The sequence below is a fragment of the Pantherophis guttatus genome, chromosome 2 (assembly GCF_059756535.1).
Source record: "Pantherophis guttatus breed Tessera chromosome 2, ASM5975653v1, whole genome shotgun sequence".
Taxonomy (NCBI): Eukaryota; Metazoa; Chordata; class Lepidosauria; order Squamata; family Colubridae; genus Pantherophis; species Pantherophis guttatus.
Window position 1 is genome coordinate 3,758,684 of NC_142064.1, and position 16,828 is coordinate 3,775,511.

Consider the following 16,828-nt stretch of genomic DNA (forward strand, 5'->3'; position numbering starts at 1 on the left):
TTCTGAAACAGGATTTAACAAGAATTTAATCCTAAATTTAGCCGGCACAATTTTGAAGGTGGCAATCCGTTCTCATAATCCCATTAGAGTTCTTCTTACAAATAAATGAGGTTTAGCATGGCAAAACTGTGATACGAGCAGAAAAAAAAATTAAATGCAACGTTTGTTTTCATTGATCCGTCACATAATTTTCCCAGACTGGAGTTCATTTATAAGAAAGAGTAAGTACAGAATAATTGCAGAGAAAAATCACCTCATGGCCCGGGTGGGATAAAAAATAGATGACTTTTTAAAAAAATGAACTTTTAAAAAATGTAAATGGGATGTTTTATTTTATTTAGAAAGAAATCCAATTAGGCCAAGAGGCTAGCTATGCCTTTTCGATGGATGCGCTTAAAATGAGATCTAAGCAGAATAGAAACAAAGGAAGGTGAAACTTTTACAGATAATCCTTGATTTACAACAATTCATTTAGTGACCGTCCCAAGTTACAATGGCACTAAACAAAGTGACTTGTGACCGTTTTTCACACTTACGACCGTTGCAGCATCCCCGTCGTCACGGGATCAAAATTCAGATGCTTGGAACTGACTTGTATTATGACGGCGGCAGTGTCCTGGGATCACTTGATCCTCTTTTACGACCATTTGACGAACAAAGTCAATGGGGAAGGCGGATTAGCTTAACTTTGTGACTAATTTAACAACTGTGGGGGTTCACTTAACAACTGTGACAAGAAAGATCATAACAATCTTGCCTATTATTTTAATATGGAGAGATATATAAGAGCTTGGATGTTTTCTTACCCAAGTATGTAACATCATCATTGCTAGAAGTGAGTTGGGTTTGTGGAGAGGGGGAGGAGGTGGAGGAGGAGGATTGTAGAGTCTTTGGGGCTCCCTGAGCTTGTTGTTTACTTGCAGACATTTCATTATCTAACTAGTTAACATCATCAGTACTACTATCCCAAAGGTGCTTTTTCAAGAACAGAATAACAGAGTTGGAAGCAGGGGTGAAATGCTCGTGGTTCGGACTGTATCGCCCGATCCGGTAGCGATGGAGGCAGGTGGTTCGGAGAACCGGTAGCACAAATCCCTTCCCCCCCCCATGCCCAGCTGAGCCGCACAATCATCAGAGGCTTTTTTTTTTCTTTTAAAAGCATTTTTTCTACAACCTCTTTGGCCAAAAAAAATGCATTTAAAAGTAAAAAAAAAGTCTCTGATGATCGCGCGGCTCAGTTGGGATCATCAAAGGCTTTTAAAAGAAAAAAAAACCCTTTTTTCTTTTAAATGCCTCTGACGGTCCAAGCTGAGTTGCCTAATCGTCAGAGGCATTTAAAAGAAAAAAAGCCTCTGCGGATCAGGCAACTCAGCTGTGATCGTCAGAGCCTTTTGAAAGCATTTTTTTTACAATCTCTTCGCCGAAGAGGTTGTAGAAAAAATGGTTTTAAAAGTAAAAAAAAAATGGCCACGCCCACCCAGTCACATTATCCCCCCCCACCAAGCCACGTCCACAGAACCGGTAGTAACAAATTTTAGATTTCACCACTGGTTGGAAGGGACCTTATAGGTCATCTAGTCCAACCCCCCACTCAAGCAGGAGACCCTATACCAGTGATGGCCAACCTTTTTGCCATCGCGTGCCAGGATATTAGGGCGGGGGGGGGTTGCGCGTGAGCCCACACCCATAATTCTATGCATCCTGACCCTGCGCATGTGCGCACAACACCCCCCGCTTCCCTCGCTCCTGGCACGCGTTGGCCCGGTAGGCCTCTCACCTGGATCCAGAGCCTTTCTAGGAGCCTGGGGAGGGTGAAAATGGCCTTCCCCACCCCCCCGAAGGCTCTCCAGAGGCCAGAAATGGCCTGTTGCCAACTTCCGATGGGACAAACCCATGCTGACTGCTAGTTATTACTTTACTCATTTCTAGGTGTTGGCAGATCTGGGTTTTTTTATTATCTTTTCCAGTGTTGTGGCCTGCCAGCAGCCTGCACGGATCGTGGCTAATCCCGACGATGAGGAGGCTGGTGTGGTGTCACGCCAGCAGCCTGCACAGCCAGCGCTCATGTCGGACAGCGAGGAGGCTGAAGAGGATGTGGTGCCAGAGGCAGAGACTCAGGCCCTTCAGAACCTCCAGAGGCTCCTTCAATTGGAGAGAGCGAAGTGGAGGAGCCTCTCCTCAATGCTCGGGCACGCAGGGCTGCCAAAAGGCAGGAGTGGCTACTCAGGAGGAGGAGGTCTCCTCGAGAGTAAGGCTTGAGGATAATTGGCCACTCCCTTAGCCTATTTAAGTCACACGCCATTAGTAAGTTTCTTGCTGGAAACAACTTGTATTATTATCAGAGTATTTTGGTTTATCGTATCTTGTTTTCTGGGCTGGTTGCCAACCTTTGCCGGTCTTGTTTATTCTTGTTACTTAATAAATTTGATAAGGACCGTTGGTGTGTGTCAATATCCTTGGAAATCCGGAGCTGGAGCAGAACATCCAGTATCTTCCTGGGTATTGATGTTAGGCTGATTGGTCTGTAGTTGTTTCCTGGATCTGTTTTTTTTTCCTCCCTTTTTTGGAGATGGGAAGCACATCAGCTCTTTTCTAGTCCTCTGGTGGTTCCCCAGTGCTCCAAGATTTTTGAAAGATATGGTACAATGGTTCTGAGATAACATCTGCCAGCTCCTTCAAAACTCTGGGATGTAATCAGGTCCTGGTGATTTGTATTCAACAAGATCAGACAGGTGTTCTCTCTCTTTTATTTTTTTGCTTATTTTAACTTTTATTTTCAGTCTGTTTTTTATAGTTATGTTTCTGGTAGTTTCTTTTTGCGTGACGACTGATGAAAAGAATGAGTTCTGCTTTCTCTCTATTGCCTGTTACTTCCTTGCTGTCTTCTCTCTTTAGTGGACCGACTGTTTCCTTGATTTTTTTCTTGTTATTTATATGTTGGAAGAAACTTTTTTTTGGGTTATCTTTGACTTTCGTTGCGATTCTTTGTTCATTCTGAGCCTTTGCTTTCTTGACTTCGTCTTTGCAGATTCTGGCTGTCTGCTGATATCCTTAGTTATGTGTCCCTCTTTCCATTTTTTGTACTTGTCCTTTTTGTCTTTTAATATGTCAGAGAGATCTTTGTGTAGCCGTGCTGATTTCTTCTTGGATTTCTTGTTTTTCTTTCTCAGAGGTATTGAGCTAGTCTGGGCTTTTATGATCGTATTTTTCAGAGTTTCCCAAGATTCTTGAGTTGTTTTCCCCTTTAGGATTTTCATCCAAGGAAACTTTCCCAAGTTCTTTCTGAGTTTATTAAAATCAGCTCTTTTAAAAACTAAGACTCTGGTATCATTTTGTTCTACTGCTTGAGTTTGCATTATGTTGAATTCTAGTATGACATGGTCACTCTCACCCAAGGTTCCTGCAGTTTCAACTCCCTCTATCACTTCTTCTCTGTTTGTAAGTATTAAGTCCAGTATGGCTGTCCCTCTAGTTCCCTCCTCTACCTTCCCCAGAATCTTCTCCCCCACCAAAGTTCAAATGCTCCAATGCTCTTCCTATTGTGCTTCATCCAAACCTCATTTGGCTCGGAGGATGAATTAAAACGTCTCATTTTAGAATTCATTCTAAAAGACGAAGCCACTTACAACGGAGGTGTCCATCCATCCGTCCGTGTGTTTGCACATGTAAACGTCTGTATAAATGCACATACACTAGACAACAGGTGACCTTTTCCAGAAAGATATCCTCACCGGATTCCTCAAGGCAGGAATTCCTCGACTTACGACCAGCAATGGAGCCCAAACTTCCTGTTGCTAGCCGAGACATTCATTCGGTGAGTTTTGCCCCGTTTTACGACTTTTCTGGCCACAATTGTTAAGGGAATCACTGCCGTTATTAAGTTAGTCACATCGTTGTTAAGTGAATCTGGCTACCCCATTGACTTTGCTCGTCAGAAGGTCACAAAACATGACTCTGGGACACTGCAACCATCATAACTACATGCCAGTTGCCAAGCGTCCGAATTTTGATGACGTCACCCTGGGGATGCGGCAACGGTCCTAAGTCCCGTTTTTCAGTGCCAATTAACTTCGAGCGGTCACTAAACAAACTGTGGTAAGTCGAGGATTTCATCTACCCTGTTTCCCCTAAAATAAGACATCCCCCGATAATAAGCCCAATCGGGCTTTTGAGCACATGCGCTAAAATAAGCCCCCCCCAATAAGCCCTCCCCAAAAATATTTAAACGCATACCCAGCTGGTCCCTGCCATTTCCTCTGGTTTGGGTTAGGGAGACAGAGCTGGAAATCAGGTAAGACGGCAAGAGGAGTCCCATCTTGCTCCACGCGCCCCAAAATAATAAGACCTCCCCGAAAATAAGGCCAAGCGCTTCTTTCGGGGTTCAAAGAAATACAAGACAGGGTCATATTTTCGGGGAAACACGGTACCTTCAACAATGGCAGAGCTTCTAACGTAGGAAAAAAATTCTTAAAAATTCAGAGAGATCTTCAGATTTGCACCAGCCTCAGAAGGAGCTCGTGTTAAGCCGAATGACTCGGTCAACCTTCAGAACTGGACCACATTTTGTCTGAGGTCGTCAAACGTTGTGCAATAATTTTGTTTAGCCATAAGATGTTTTATACAGTTTGGATATTTTCTGTAAGTTAACCTGTTTGACCTACCCTGGTTCAAAAACTCTTATCCAATGAGACACTGTTTTGCCCAGTTAAAGGTTCCATGCAGACAAATAGGAAACCTTTTTAGTAGCATATGCATAAGTGTCTATGTATACATACACACACAGATACACAGACGTACATTCTCTCCATCTCTTTTTCTCTCTCCTGTCTGTCTGTCTGTCCCTCCCTCCCTCCGTCTGTCCATCCGTCCATCCATCCATCCATCCATCCATCCATCCATCCATCCATCCATCCATATCTGTCTGTCTTTGTGTATGTCTGTCTGTCTCTCTATCATCTATCATCCATCCATCTATCCATCCATCCATCCATCATCTATCTATCCATCTTTCCATTGTCTGTCTGTCTGTCTGTCTGTCTGTCTATCTATCTATCTATCTATCTATCTATCTATCTATCTATCTATCTATCTTTCCAGCTATCTACCTACAGCCTACCTACTTTACCTATCATCTATCTATCCATCTATCTATCTATCTATCTATCTATCTATCTATCTATCTATCTGTCTATCTATCCACCCATCCTTCCATCCATCCATTATCTGTCTGTCTGTCTGTCTATCTATCTATCTATCTATCTATCTATCTATCTATCTATCTGTCTGTCTATCTATCCACCCATCCATCCATTATCTGTCTGTCTGTCTGTCTGTCTGTCTGTCTGTCTGTCTGTCTGTCTATCTATCTATCTATCTATCTATCTATCTATCTATCTATCTATCTATCTATCTATCTATCTATCTATCTATCTATCTATCTATCTTTCCAGCTATCTATCTACAGTACCTACCTACTTTACCTATCATCTATCTATCTATCTATCTATCTATCTATCTATCTATCTATCTATCTATCTATCTATCTATCATCTATCTATCTGTCTGTCTATCTATCTATCTATCTATCTTTCCAGCTATCTACCTACAGTACCTACCTACTTTACCTATCATCTATCTATCTATCTATCTATCTATCTATCTATCTATCTATCTATCTATCTATCTATCTATCTATCTATCTATCTATCTATCATCTATCTTTCCAGCTATCTACCTACAGTACCTACCTATTTTACCTATCATCTATCTATCTATCTATCTATCTATCTATCTATCTATCTATCTATCTATCTATCTATCTGTCTGTCTATCTATCCACCCATCCATCCATTATCTGTCTGTCTGTCTGTCTGTCTGTCTGTCTGTCTGTCTGTCTGTCTGTCTATCTATCTATCTATCTATCTATCTATCTATCTATCTATCTATCTATCTATCTATCTATCTATCTTTCCAGCTATCTATCTACAGTACCTACCTACTCTATCTATCTATCTATCTATCTATCTATCTATCTATCTATCTATCTATCTATCTATCTATCTATCTATCATCCATCCATACAATTGGCCACCCAATAAAGCCAGGTCCCTGCCCGTCCTAAGTGCCCTTTCCTGGCTGGGATCGTCAGGCCGAAGCCTGGCCAGGCCCAAGCGTGGAGTGGCGAAAGCACCAACCTCTGCTCTTTGTTGCAGACATGCTAGCTAAGACTAAAAGTTTTGTTAAGTCGGGGGATTCCTTGACAATGAAATTTATCTCCCCAATAAGCAATCAACATTATAATAAAGTAAAAATGCTTTGTATGCACCTTTGAGAGTGCATCAGATATTAATCTAAACATCAAATTAATTATAGTTTGCAAAATGAATAGTGGTGCGCGAGGCCCTAATACTTCTCTGGCTCTCTCTCCCCTCTCCCTTCCCTGCTGCTGCTCCGGGCTGACTCCCCCTCCCCTAATTGTGGGCTGGGGGTGGAGAAAGGGAGTGTGATGGGTCCTGTTTTTCTATTTCTGTCTCTCCCTTTAGTGGGGATCTGTCTCATCCTGCTAGGAACAAAATAAGATTGAACAAAGTGAGTTGGAGAAGGGACAAACACCCTAACTCACTAGGACAATGTCACAGATGTTAGAAATGAATAATTTAATTGCTGTAATGAATCGTGTTGTGGATAATTCCTTCCTTCCTTCCTTCCTTCCCTCCCCCTCCCTCCCTTTCCTTCCTTCCTTCCCGCCCTCCCTCCTCCCTCCCTTTCCTTCCTTCCATTTTCCTTCCTTCCTTCCTGCCTCCCTCCCTTTCCTTCCTTCCATTTTCCTTCCTTCCTTCCTTCCTTTCTTCCTTCCTTCCTGCCTCCTTCCCTTTCCTTCCTTCCATTTTCCTCCCTCCCTCCCTCCCTCCCTCCCTTTCTCCCTCCCTCCCTCCCTCCCTCCGTGCCTTTCCTTCCTTCCATTTTCCTTCCTTCCTCCCTCCCTCCCTCCCTTCAAAAACAATATGAGCGAGAATGACTTCCGATTTCCTTCTGGCTTCCCCATTGACATTTCTTTCTTTCTCTTTCTCTTTCTCTTTCTCTTTCTCTTTCTCTTTCTCTTTCTCTTTCTCTTTCTCTTTCTCTTTCTCTTTCTCTTTCTTTCTCTTTCTTTCTCTCTCCTTCCTTCCTTCCTTTCCTTCCCTTCCTTTCTTTCTTTCTTTCTTTCTTTCTTTCTTTCTTTCTTTCTTTCTTTCTTTCTTTCTTTCTTTCCCTCTCTACCCCCCCTCGTCTCTCCCTTCTTTCCTCCCTCCCTCCCAATATTACTAGGATTAACAAATAACAATTTCTCCCATTGGATTGAACTGTGGGTCTGATGCAACTGGACATAGCTGGGACATTTCACTTAGTAACAAAAACTTCCCATGGGAAGAATCTTGATCGCTCAGGGTGATGACCAACACACGATTCTCCATAGGTGTTTCTTTGCTAAGGGGCCATCATCAGAAAGTCATACATGATTAGCAATACACGGGAGCTCCTAGGCCCTCCGTATTGTTCTGCAACTAAAGCTGAACATTCAGTTTCTTAAAGGCAATATTCCTTCTTCCAAAAGTGCTTTTTTTCAAGAGGCAACTGGGCCCTCTGGTTTTTCTTTGAAGATGTTTCGCTTCTCATCCAAGAAGCTTCTTCAGCTCTGACTGGATGGTGGGGAATGGAAGGATTTATACTCCTTGCAGACAGCTGGTCATTTGCATCCTTTTAAGAGAGGCGTTGAGGCCACTTGGAGGTGTACCTGTGTCCTCAGGGTCACCTGAGTGGTGCAAATGATTCCTGTAGTCTGCAATTATTCCCTCTGGAAATCCATTCCTACTCCCACACCGTTCCAAGGGTGTCCATCCCAAATTGTATAGCTCAAAGTCTGTAGAGATTCTCAGTCCTTCTGGTCATGGTTGTCCCAAAGGTGCTTTTTCAGGAGGCAACTGGACTTTCTTCTTTCTTTTTCTTTTGAAGATGTTTCGCTTCTCATCCAAGAAGCTTCTCCTTCAGCTCTGATGTGCCTTGTTATTATGTTATCCAATATAACGTACTTTTTTCTCTTTACATGCTGGGGTTTTTGATCTTAGTCGCAAATTGGCCATCCTGTTATTTACGATAATGAAAACACTACCTTGGCTAGAATTTCTCTGGGAAGAAGTTCACACGAGGAACCGGTGGAATGACCTTCAGTTCTGGGGTTTACTCCAGCCCCTGTTGTGGCCCGTACGCGGCCTGTGCAGCTAGTAGCTGATTCAGACAGCGAGGAGGCTGGTGTGGTGCTGCACCAGCAGCCTGTGCAGCTGGCACTCAAGTCAGACAATGAGGAGGCTGGAGAAGATGTGGTGCCAGAGGCAGGGATTCAGTCAGAACCTCCAGAAGCTCCCATAAGTGAAGAGGAAAAAGAGGAGGAGCCTCTTCTCGATGCACGGGCGTGCAGAGCTGCCAAAAGGCAGGAGTGGCTCCTCAGGAGGAGGTCTCCTCGAGAGTAAGGTTTGGGGCTAATTGGCCACTCCCTTAGCCTATTTAAGGAGGAACACCGACTGAAGCAATTTGCAGGGAACAACTTCGTTCACATACCTTCGTGTCTTGTCTTGCTTATCTTATCAGCTTCCTGCAAATTGCTTCTGGGCATTCTGCCAACCACAGTAAGCTTTCAGTTATTCTTCTTTGAATTCTTGGCGGCTGTTAATGCAGTTAATTAACAGTCCTTGTTGTAAAAGACTGGTTTATTCAGGTAAACTAAGGTTTGAATGGACTTTGTGTGTGCTGCGTTCTTTGGGGTCCGTAGTTGGGGCAGCACAGCCCCAAATCCTCCAGGTAACCCTCAATTTACAACAGCTCAAAAAGTGACTTATGACTGTTTTCACACTTAAGACCGTTGCAGCATCCCCATGGCCATGTGAGCAAGATTCAGATGCTTGGCAACTGACTCATATTTATGACCGTCGCAGTGACCTTCTGACAAGCCACGTCCAGGGGAAAGCCAGATTCACTCAACAACCATGTCACTAATTTAACCCCTACAGTGATTCGCTTAATAACTCTGGCAAGAAAGGCCATAAAATGGGGCAAAGCGCACTAAACAATTATCTCGCTTAGCGACATAAATTTTGTGCTCGATTGTGGTCATAAATCAAGGATTACCATTAGCTTTCTGACCCGTATTCCCCTCTCACAAGTCCTCATATCACCATTATTCTTTATGTCCTGTCCGGCCTGTTCAAAATCAATCACCAAGAACCCAATGATGACCCACAGAAACCCATGCATGCACACCCCAAAGCTTTCTGTTCCCATCACACCAGAATCTTCTCTTAGGTATTGTTCATGGACAAAGGTTGGGATTTCCATGTTGACATTTCATCTTTGCTTCCATAGGCCTCCTTCAACCTGGCCAAGGTCTCCATTTTTCATGTGGCTAGACAGGGGTGGACACCTGCCTTGGCACCGCCCTACAGGCACCCCTGGGTGCTGTTCACCCAAATGTCGAATTTGGGACTCAAGTTGCCCATGTTGAAGAACGTTGACTTCCGCCTCTATCCCCATGTTTTTGGCCTCTGTACCCCCCCGCCTTCAGCTGGTACAATCTGTTATTTCTTCTCCCCCCAAACCACAGTGGTGGATCAACCCACTTTTCAAGCTGCAACCCATCAGGATTCAGACATGAAGGGGAGAAATTGCCCCAAAGCTGGCTTTGAGCTGGATCTGGAGAAGATTGAAAAAGCAAAAAAAAGTTTCTCCTGAACCTCAATTTTTGAGGTCCCACCTGGCTGTTGCAGGAAGACAAGGGTTGGGCAGGTGAGGGAAGCTTTGGAACCAATGCAGGTGAGCAGATAGCGGGCAGCTCATGAGGGGAGTGAATTGATGGCAGGAGATGAAGGCAAGGTGTTCAAAGTGGTACCCACCAACCCATCCAACAACATGGCATCCAAAACAATTAGCAGCAGCACAAGAGGAAAGAGGAGCGAGGATGGGGACCACCTACCAAGAGTTCAAACATCGATGTTCCCACATGCATCCTGAAACCCAACCCTTCAGGGCCCCAACGGTGCTTTTCCAAAAGGCAACTGGACTTCCTTGGTTTTGCTTGAAGATGTTTCTGAGCAGAAAAAGCTTCTTAGATGAGAAGCGAAACACCTTCAAGCGAAACCAAGAAAGTCTAGTTGCCTTTTGACGAAGCACCTTTGGGACAACCATGGCCTGGATGACTGAGGATCTCCAACCCTTCTGTCTTTGGCCAAAGCAGATTGAATCCTGCTGATGATCAACTTCACCGTTGAATTCACTTTCATCTCTCCTCCGTCCCTTCCCTTCTTCCCATCCCTCCTTCTCTGCTTTGGCATTCCACATGTCCCTCTCCATCCATCACCCTGACCAACCTCTCTCCTCCATGGCTCCTTTCCCTGTCCCTTCTCCCAATGCAGGATGAGACAACTTGCCATGGCCAACTCAACGCGGCCAACTCATTATGGCCGACGCAACGCAGCCAATTCACTCAGGGACAAGTCAACAAATACTGTACGAAAGTTTAAATTAATTTCAAACGGAAACCTGGCAAATAATAAATTAAAATAGGTCAATCCAGAAATACAAGAGCGATGATCATTTTGACCAAAATGTGGTCACCGATGACACAACTAATGGAATGAATAGATTAATACAGCGTTGAATTGACCCGCAATGAGTTGGCTGTGATGAGCTGGCCATGGAGAATTGTCCTAGAAGCCCCCCCACCCCCAGTGTATGGGGCTTCCCCATTCTCTGCAGCCAGGGTTTTGGGGTGTGCGGCCCCACATATTCCCTTGTGTAGCAGGAGACACAGGATTTGAGTCGGTTAGACAGTAAGAAGGAAGGAAGTGGAGAAGTTACAGGAAAGGTCCTGGAGGGAAGGAAGGACAGAGTTGATCAACAAAGGTAAAGTGAGAGGGGAGGGAAAAGTCAGCTGAATATAAATTTGCAAAAAAAAAAAAAAAAAAAAAAAACCCGGAAAAAATAAATAAATAATAAAAATAGCAGTTGGAAGGAAATCAAAATAAATAATAATAATAATAATAATAATAATAATAATAATAATAATAATAATAATAATAATAATCAAAGTAGATCAGAGAAAGTTCCTTTCCTGGATGAAACTAATTGTTTTGTTATCTTTACCCACCAAAGCATTTACTTTGGTTTGTCGCCCGATCCACAAACACTTTCGAGGAGATGACATTACCGAATGGCAGGAACATCTGCATCAGCTCTGCGTCCCCAAACTCCTGGGGCAGATGGTAGATAAACAGGTTGCAGCCCTCTGGTCCTAGGGGGAAGGTGGAGGAGGACAGAGAAAGAGGGAGGGAGGGAGAGAGGGAAGGAGAGAGAAAGAGAGAGAGAGAGAGAGAGAAGGGAGAGAGGGAGGTAAGATGCCAGAAAGTGAGGAGGTCCCAGCTGGGACAAAACATGGGTCCACTCAGTGATGGTATTCAGCCGGTTCTATCCGGTTCAGGCAAACCTGTAGCGGAGGCTGTGGGAGGCTCTGCAGGGAATGAAATTCAGCAGGTTCTCACAAGTTCTGGAGAACCGGTAGCGGAAATTTTGAGCAGTTCTGAGAACCGGCAAATACCACCAAAGGCTGCTATTCCCAGTGGGCTGGGAATGGAGATTTTGCAGTATCCTTCCCCCACCACGCCCACCAAGCCACGTCCACCAAGCCACACCACGCCCACCAAGCCACACCACGCCCACAGAACCGGTAGTAAAAACAATTGGATTTCACCACTGGGCTCTGCCCACCCGCCCAGACGTCATCACGTCCCGTTTTTGATGCACTGCGCATACGCGGAGGTGGCAATCGCTCACATTTGTGAACTGGTAGCGATCCTAAGTGAATTCCAGCCCTGGTTCTACTACCACAACTCACTCATTGTCTTCTATAACCCCAAGTATCTGAGAAATGAAAACAGGAATCATCTTGAGGCATAAAATAAAGAGGTAAAACCTTCTTCTTGGTCAGGTAGTTAAGATGGTCTCTAGGAGATCAGATCAGATTCTGGCACCTAACACAAGCCAGTTAGTGGTGGGTTGGGAAGGCTTCTCAATAGGCATAAAATTATACATCTCACTTTTTAACCCCCGAGGAGGAAACTTGTGAGAAACCTGGAATTATTGGGTTTCTTTTTTCTGTCTGTAGAGGGGCACAAGAAGAGCTATGCTGGGTTCCGCTGAAGTTATCCCTGAGGGTTGATCACATAACTTCAACTCCGCTGAAGTTATCCTGAGGGTAATCTCAGAAACCTTAGGGGCTATATTACAGTATATCCTTCCTGTGAAGAAGCAATAGAAGAAGAAGCAGAATAAAAGGAGGAGGAGGAGGAGGAGGAGGAGGAGGAGGAGGAGGAGGAGGAGGAGGAGGAAGAGGAGGAGGAAGAGGAAGAGGAGAAGCAGAAGAAAAGGAGGAGGAGGAGGAGGAGAAGAGGAGATGGAGGAGAACAAGATGAAAAGAAGGAGAAGGAAGAAGAGGAGGAGGAGGAAGAGAAGGAGAAGGGAGGAGGTTTGCAGAGAGGAGGAGGAAGAGGAGGAGGAGGAGAAGAAGCAGAAGAAAAGGAGGAGGAGGAGAAGCAGGAGAAAAGGAGGAGAAGGAGAAGGAGGAGGAGGAGAAGGAGAAGGGAGAGGGTTTGCAGAGAGGAGGAGGAAGAGGAGGAAGAGGAGAAGAAAAGGAGGAGGAGGAGGAGAAGAAGAAGAGGAGGAGGAGGAGGAAGAGGAGAACAAGATGAAAAGAAGGAGGAGGGGAAGGAGGAGGAGGAAAAAGAAGAAGAAGGAATAGAATAGAATAGAATTCTTTATTGGCCAAGTGTGATTGGACACACAAGGAATTTGTCTTGGTGCATACGCTCTCAGTGTACATAAAAGAAAAGATACATTCACTAAGAATCATAAGGTACAACACTTAATGATAGTCATAGGGTGCAAGAGGAACAAGGAGAAGGAGAAGAAAGAAAGAAAGAAGAATGACGAGGAGGAGAAAGAAAGGGAGGAGAAGAAGGAAAGAAGAAGAAGAAGGAAGAGAAGGAGAAATCTTCTCATTTCTTCTTTAAAAGTCCTCTTTGTGTATTTCCTGGTAAAGGGTTTTATTGAGAATAGGGGGGAAAAAAACCCTCACTAAATACCAACGCATGGGCAATTTAGTAAAAAAAAAAAGAGAGATGAATCTTCTCTCTTTTTCAGGAATGTCAGAAAAAAAAAATCCAGCATCTCATCTCCAAGGACTTCTTTGAAAGTTGTCATGTCGCGCTAGTATAGCAGAGGTTCAGGAATTTCTACTTTCTTGTACTTGGGATTTGAGAGGAGACTTCAGGATAAGCACCAGAAGGCAGGAGAAGAAGCAACGGATGGAAACTAGTCAAGGAGAGAAGCAACCTAGAACTAAGGAGAAATTTCCTGACAGTGAGGACAATTAGCCACTGGAACAGCATGCCACCAGACGTTGTGGGTGCTCCATCACTGGAGGTTTCCAAGAAGAGATTGGACAACCATTTGTCTGGAACTGATATAAGGTCCCTGGCTTGTGCAGAGGGTTGGACTAGAAGACCTTCAAGGTCCCTTCCAGTTCTGTTATTCTGTATTTTGATGCGGATAATTAAGAGATGGGTCTTTGATGACATGGACACTACTGCCATCTTTTGGTGTGCGCTCTCTCTCTCTCTCTCTCTCTCTCTCCCTCCCTCCCTCCCTCCCTCCCTCCCTCTCTCTCTCTCTCTCCCCCCCCACACACACCTCCAGTGGGGAGAAGAAGGAACAACAACTCCCGCCTATCTAGACGAGTCTGTTTTTTAATGCTCTCGCTTTTCATGGGGGCATAATTATAATGTCATAACACTGCAAATTACAACTTTTCCTTTCCTCTAAGAAAGAGGCATTCACAAAGGGGCTTTTCCGCCCCCCCCCCCACTTTTTATGGGTCGTTACTCATCCCTTGGCTGGCAGGTCAGTTCCGCCAAGTCAGGATTCTGACAGATGCCCATTTAAAGCTCATTAAAATTCCCGAGTCTCCGGCGTGATTGAAAGTCCTGTTCTTGCGCTGCGTTTCCATTTCAGATTAATAGAAAAGGGAACCCTGGATGAAGACTTGCCGAACGCAAATTTTCCCTTGGTGCTTACGATGCGGAGAGCACGTGAAGATCTTCTGAGGGGGGGTACAAGGCTGTGCTTGATGAAATTGCACCTCTCAGAATCCAAGTTATGTTCTCCCCTCCCAAACGGTCTACTTAATTAATGTAACAGAATACAATAACAGAGAAACAGAGTTGGAAGGGACCTTGATGGTCTTCTGGCGAGGAGGCTGGTGTGGTGCTGCACCAGCAGCCTGTGCAGCTGGCACTCGAGTCGGACAATGAGGAGGCTGGAGAAGATGTGGTGCCAGAGGCGGGGATTCAGCCAGGGCCTTCAGAACCTCCAGAAGCTCCCATAAGTGAAGAGGAAGAAGAGGAGGAGCCTCTTCTCAATGCACGGGCACGCAGAGCGGCCAAAAGGCAGGAGTGGCTCCTCAGGAGGAGGTCTCCTCGAGAGTAACGTTTGGGGCTAATTGGCCACTCCCTTAGCCTATTTAAGGAGGAATGCCGACTGAAGCAATTTGTAGGGAATAACTTTAGTTCACTCTCTGCGTCTGGATTCTCTGCAAATTGCTTCTGGGCTTTCTGCCAACCTTAGTAAGATTGTGATTACTTTATCTTTGGTTTCTTGTAGGCTGTTAAGAAAGTTTATTAACAGCCTTTGTTCTGAAAAAGACTGAGTTATTTTAGTAAATTAAGCTTTGTACAAACTTTATGTGTGCTGTGTTCTTTGGGGTCCGTAGCGGGGGCAGAACAACGGGGTGCTTTAATCTGGCCTGTGGGTCCGGCCTGGAAATATCAAAGGACCAGCCCACAGCCCATTTTCAGCCTCCACAGCCTCCTGCAGCACTCTGCCGGCCAAAAATGGGCTGCGTGGAGGCCCCACGAGGGCCCTGCACGGCCTGTTTTTGACCTCCTTGGCCTCCAGCAATCTGCCAGCCAAAATCGGGCTGTGCGGAGGCCTTGCTCCAGTAGGCTGTTTAGGCCGAAAACGGGGCAGAGGGGGTCACACGCAGCACCCCCCACGCCCCATTTTGGCCAGCAGGGTGCTGCAGGAAGGCCATCTCCCCCCGTGCTCCCCGCCTGCCTCCCACCCCGCCGGCCTGTGGAGGAGAACTACAATGCTGATCCGGCCCTCAAAGAAATCCAATTTGACACACTTGCCATAAACCACTCCAGACAAATTATTGTCCAATCTCTTCTTTAAAAAAAACCTCCAATTAAGGAGCACCCACAATTTCTGGAGGCAAGACTGATTAATTGTTCTCACTGCCAGGAAATTTCTCTTAATAGATAGGTCCATAATTGGGCCACTGAAAGGAACAAGTAGACGATGGTTGGATCCATTCAATACTTCAGGTTGAACAAGAATTATATCTTGTTCTTTGACAGCCATTATGGTCCAAATGAGATCACCAACATGCCACAGGGAACATTCATTGCCTAATTCCACAAAAGCAAGGTGTCAGGATTTTCTGGAGTCACAGTGGAGGAATCTCCTGGTGACTTCTGACACTAAGTAGTCAACTTGGTATCATCACCAAGATGAAGTTTTGATCACCATGATATAAAAAAAGATGTTGAGACTCTAGAAAGAGTCCAGAGAAGACTAACAGAGATGATTAAGGGACTGGAGGCTAAAACATATAAAGAACAGTTGCAGGAATGGGGAATGTCTTCTCTGCATCGCTGACTATTGGGGGTGAGTCTTTACCCCCCACAGAGAGGGCCCGCAATCTGGGCGTCCTCCTGGACGCACGGCTGTCTTTAGAAGAACATATGACGGCCGTGGCCAGGGGGGCTTTTTATCAGGTTTGCCTGATTTGCCAGTTGCAGCCCTTTGTGGATCGCGACGCCTTGCGCACAGTCACTCACGCCCTTGTCACCTCCCGACTGGACTATTGCAATGCTCTGTACATGGGGCTCCCCTTGAAAAGCACCCGGAGGCTCCAGCTGATCCAGAATGCGGCCGCACGGGTGGTTATGGGTGCAACTCGTTGTGCCCATGTGACACCCTTCCTGCACGAGCTGCACTGGCTCCCAGTGGTCTTCCGGGTGCGATTCAAGGTGTTGGTTACCACCTTTAAAGCGCTCCATGGCATAGGACCCGGGTACCTTCGAGACCAACTTCTGCCACCAACAGCCTCCCATCGGCCAGTTCGCTCCCACAGACAGGGTCTCCTCAGGGTGCCATCGGCCAAGTTATGTCAGCTGGCAACACCCAGGGGGAGGGCCTTCTCTGTGGGAGCCCTTTGGAATGAACTGCCCCCAGAAATTCGTAAAATCTCTGATCTCCGTGTATTTCGCTGTGCCCTCAAAACCTTGTTGTTCCGCCAGGCTGGGCTATCAATGTAAAGATTTTAATTGGTTTTTAAATATGGGATTTTAAATTTGGGGTTTTATAATTGGGCCTATCATTTAATAATTTTAATTATTTTTAAATTTTGTTTGTCTTTGTGCTTTTAATCAGGCTGTACACCGCCCTGAGTCCTTCAGGAGAAGGGCGGTATAGAAATTAATTAATTAATTAAATAAATAAATAAATAAATAAATAAATAAATAAATAAATAAATAAATTTATTTATTTATTTTATTTTATTTTTGAATTTGTATACCGCCCTTCTCCCTGAGGACTCAGGGCGGTGAACAGCCAGATAAAAACACCAGATACAAATATTAAAACACATTTAAAAATATATATAGATTTGGCCCCGTTAATT

The 16,828-nt window shown here is 45.0% G+C and overlaps 1 protein-coding gene across 15 annotated transcripts in view; it reads right to left on the reverse strand.

The window, feature by feature from the left end:
• The window catches only part of CELF4 (CUGBP Elav-like family member 4), a 921,337-nt gene that overhangs the window by 51,757 nt on the left and 852,752 nt on the right, over positions 1-16,828 (reverse strand). For 7 of the 15 annotated variants that reach the window (XR_015732034.1, XR_015732025.1, XR_015732024.1 and 4 more), the window contains one exon: positions 11,177-11,320. Coding sequence is in view for 2 of the 15 variants with exons in the window: in XM_087885501.1 (XP_087741627.1) it covers positions 11,177-11,320 (144 nt within the window). In the remaining 13 variants the exon portion in view is untranslated. The remainder of the gene's footprint in view (positions 1-11,176; positions 11,321-16,828) is intronic. The other 8 variants (XR_015732035.1, XR_015732029.1, XR_015732032.1 and 5 more) reach the window with 3 other exon arrangements.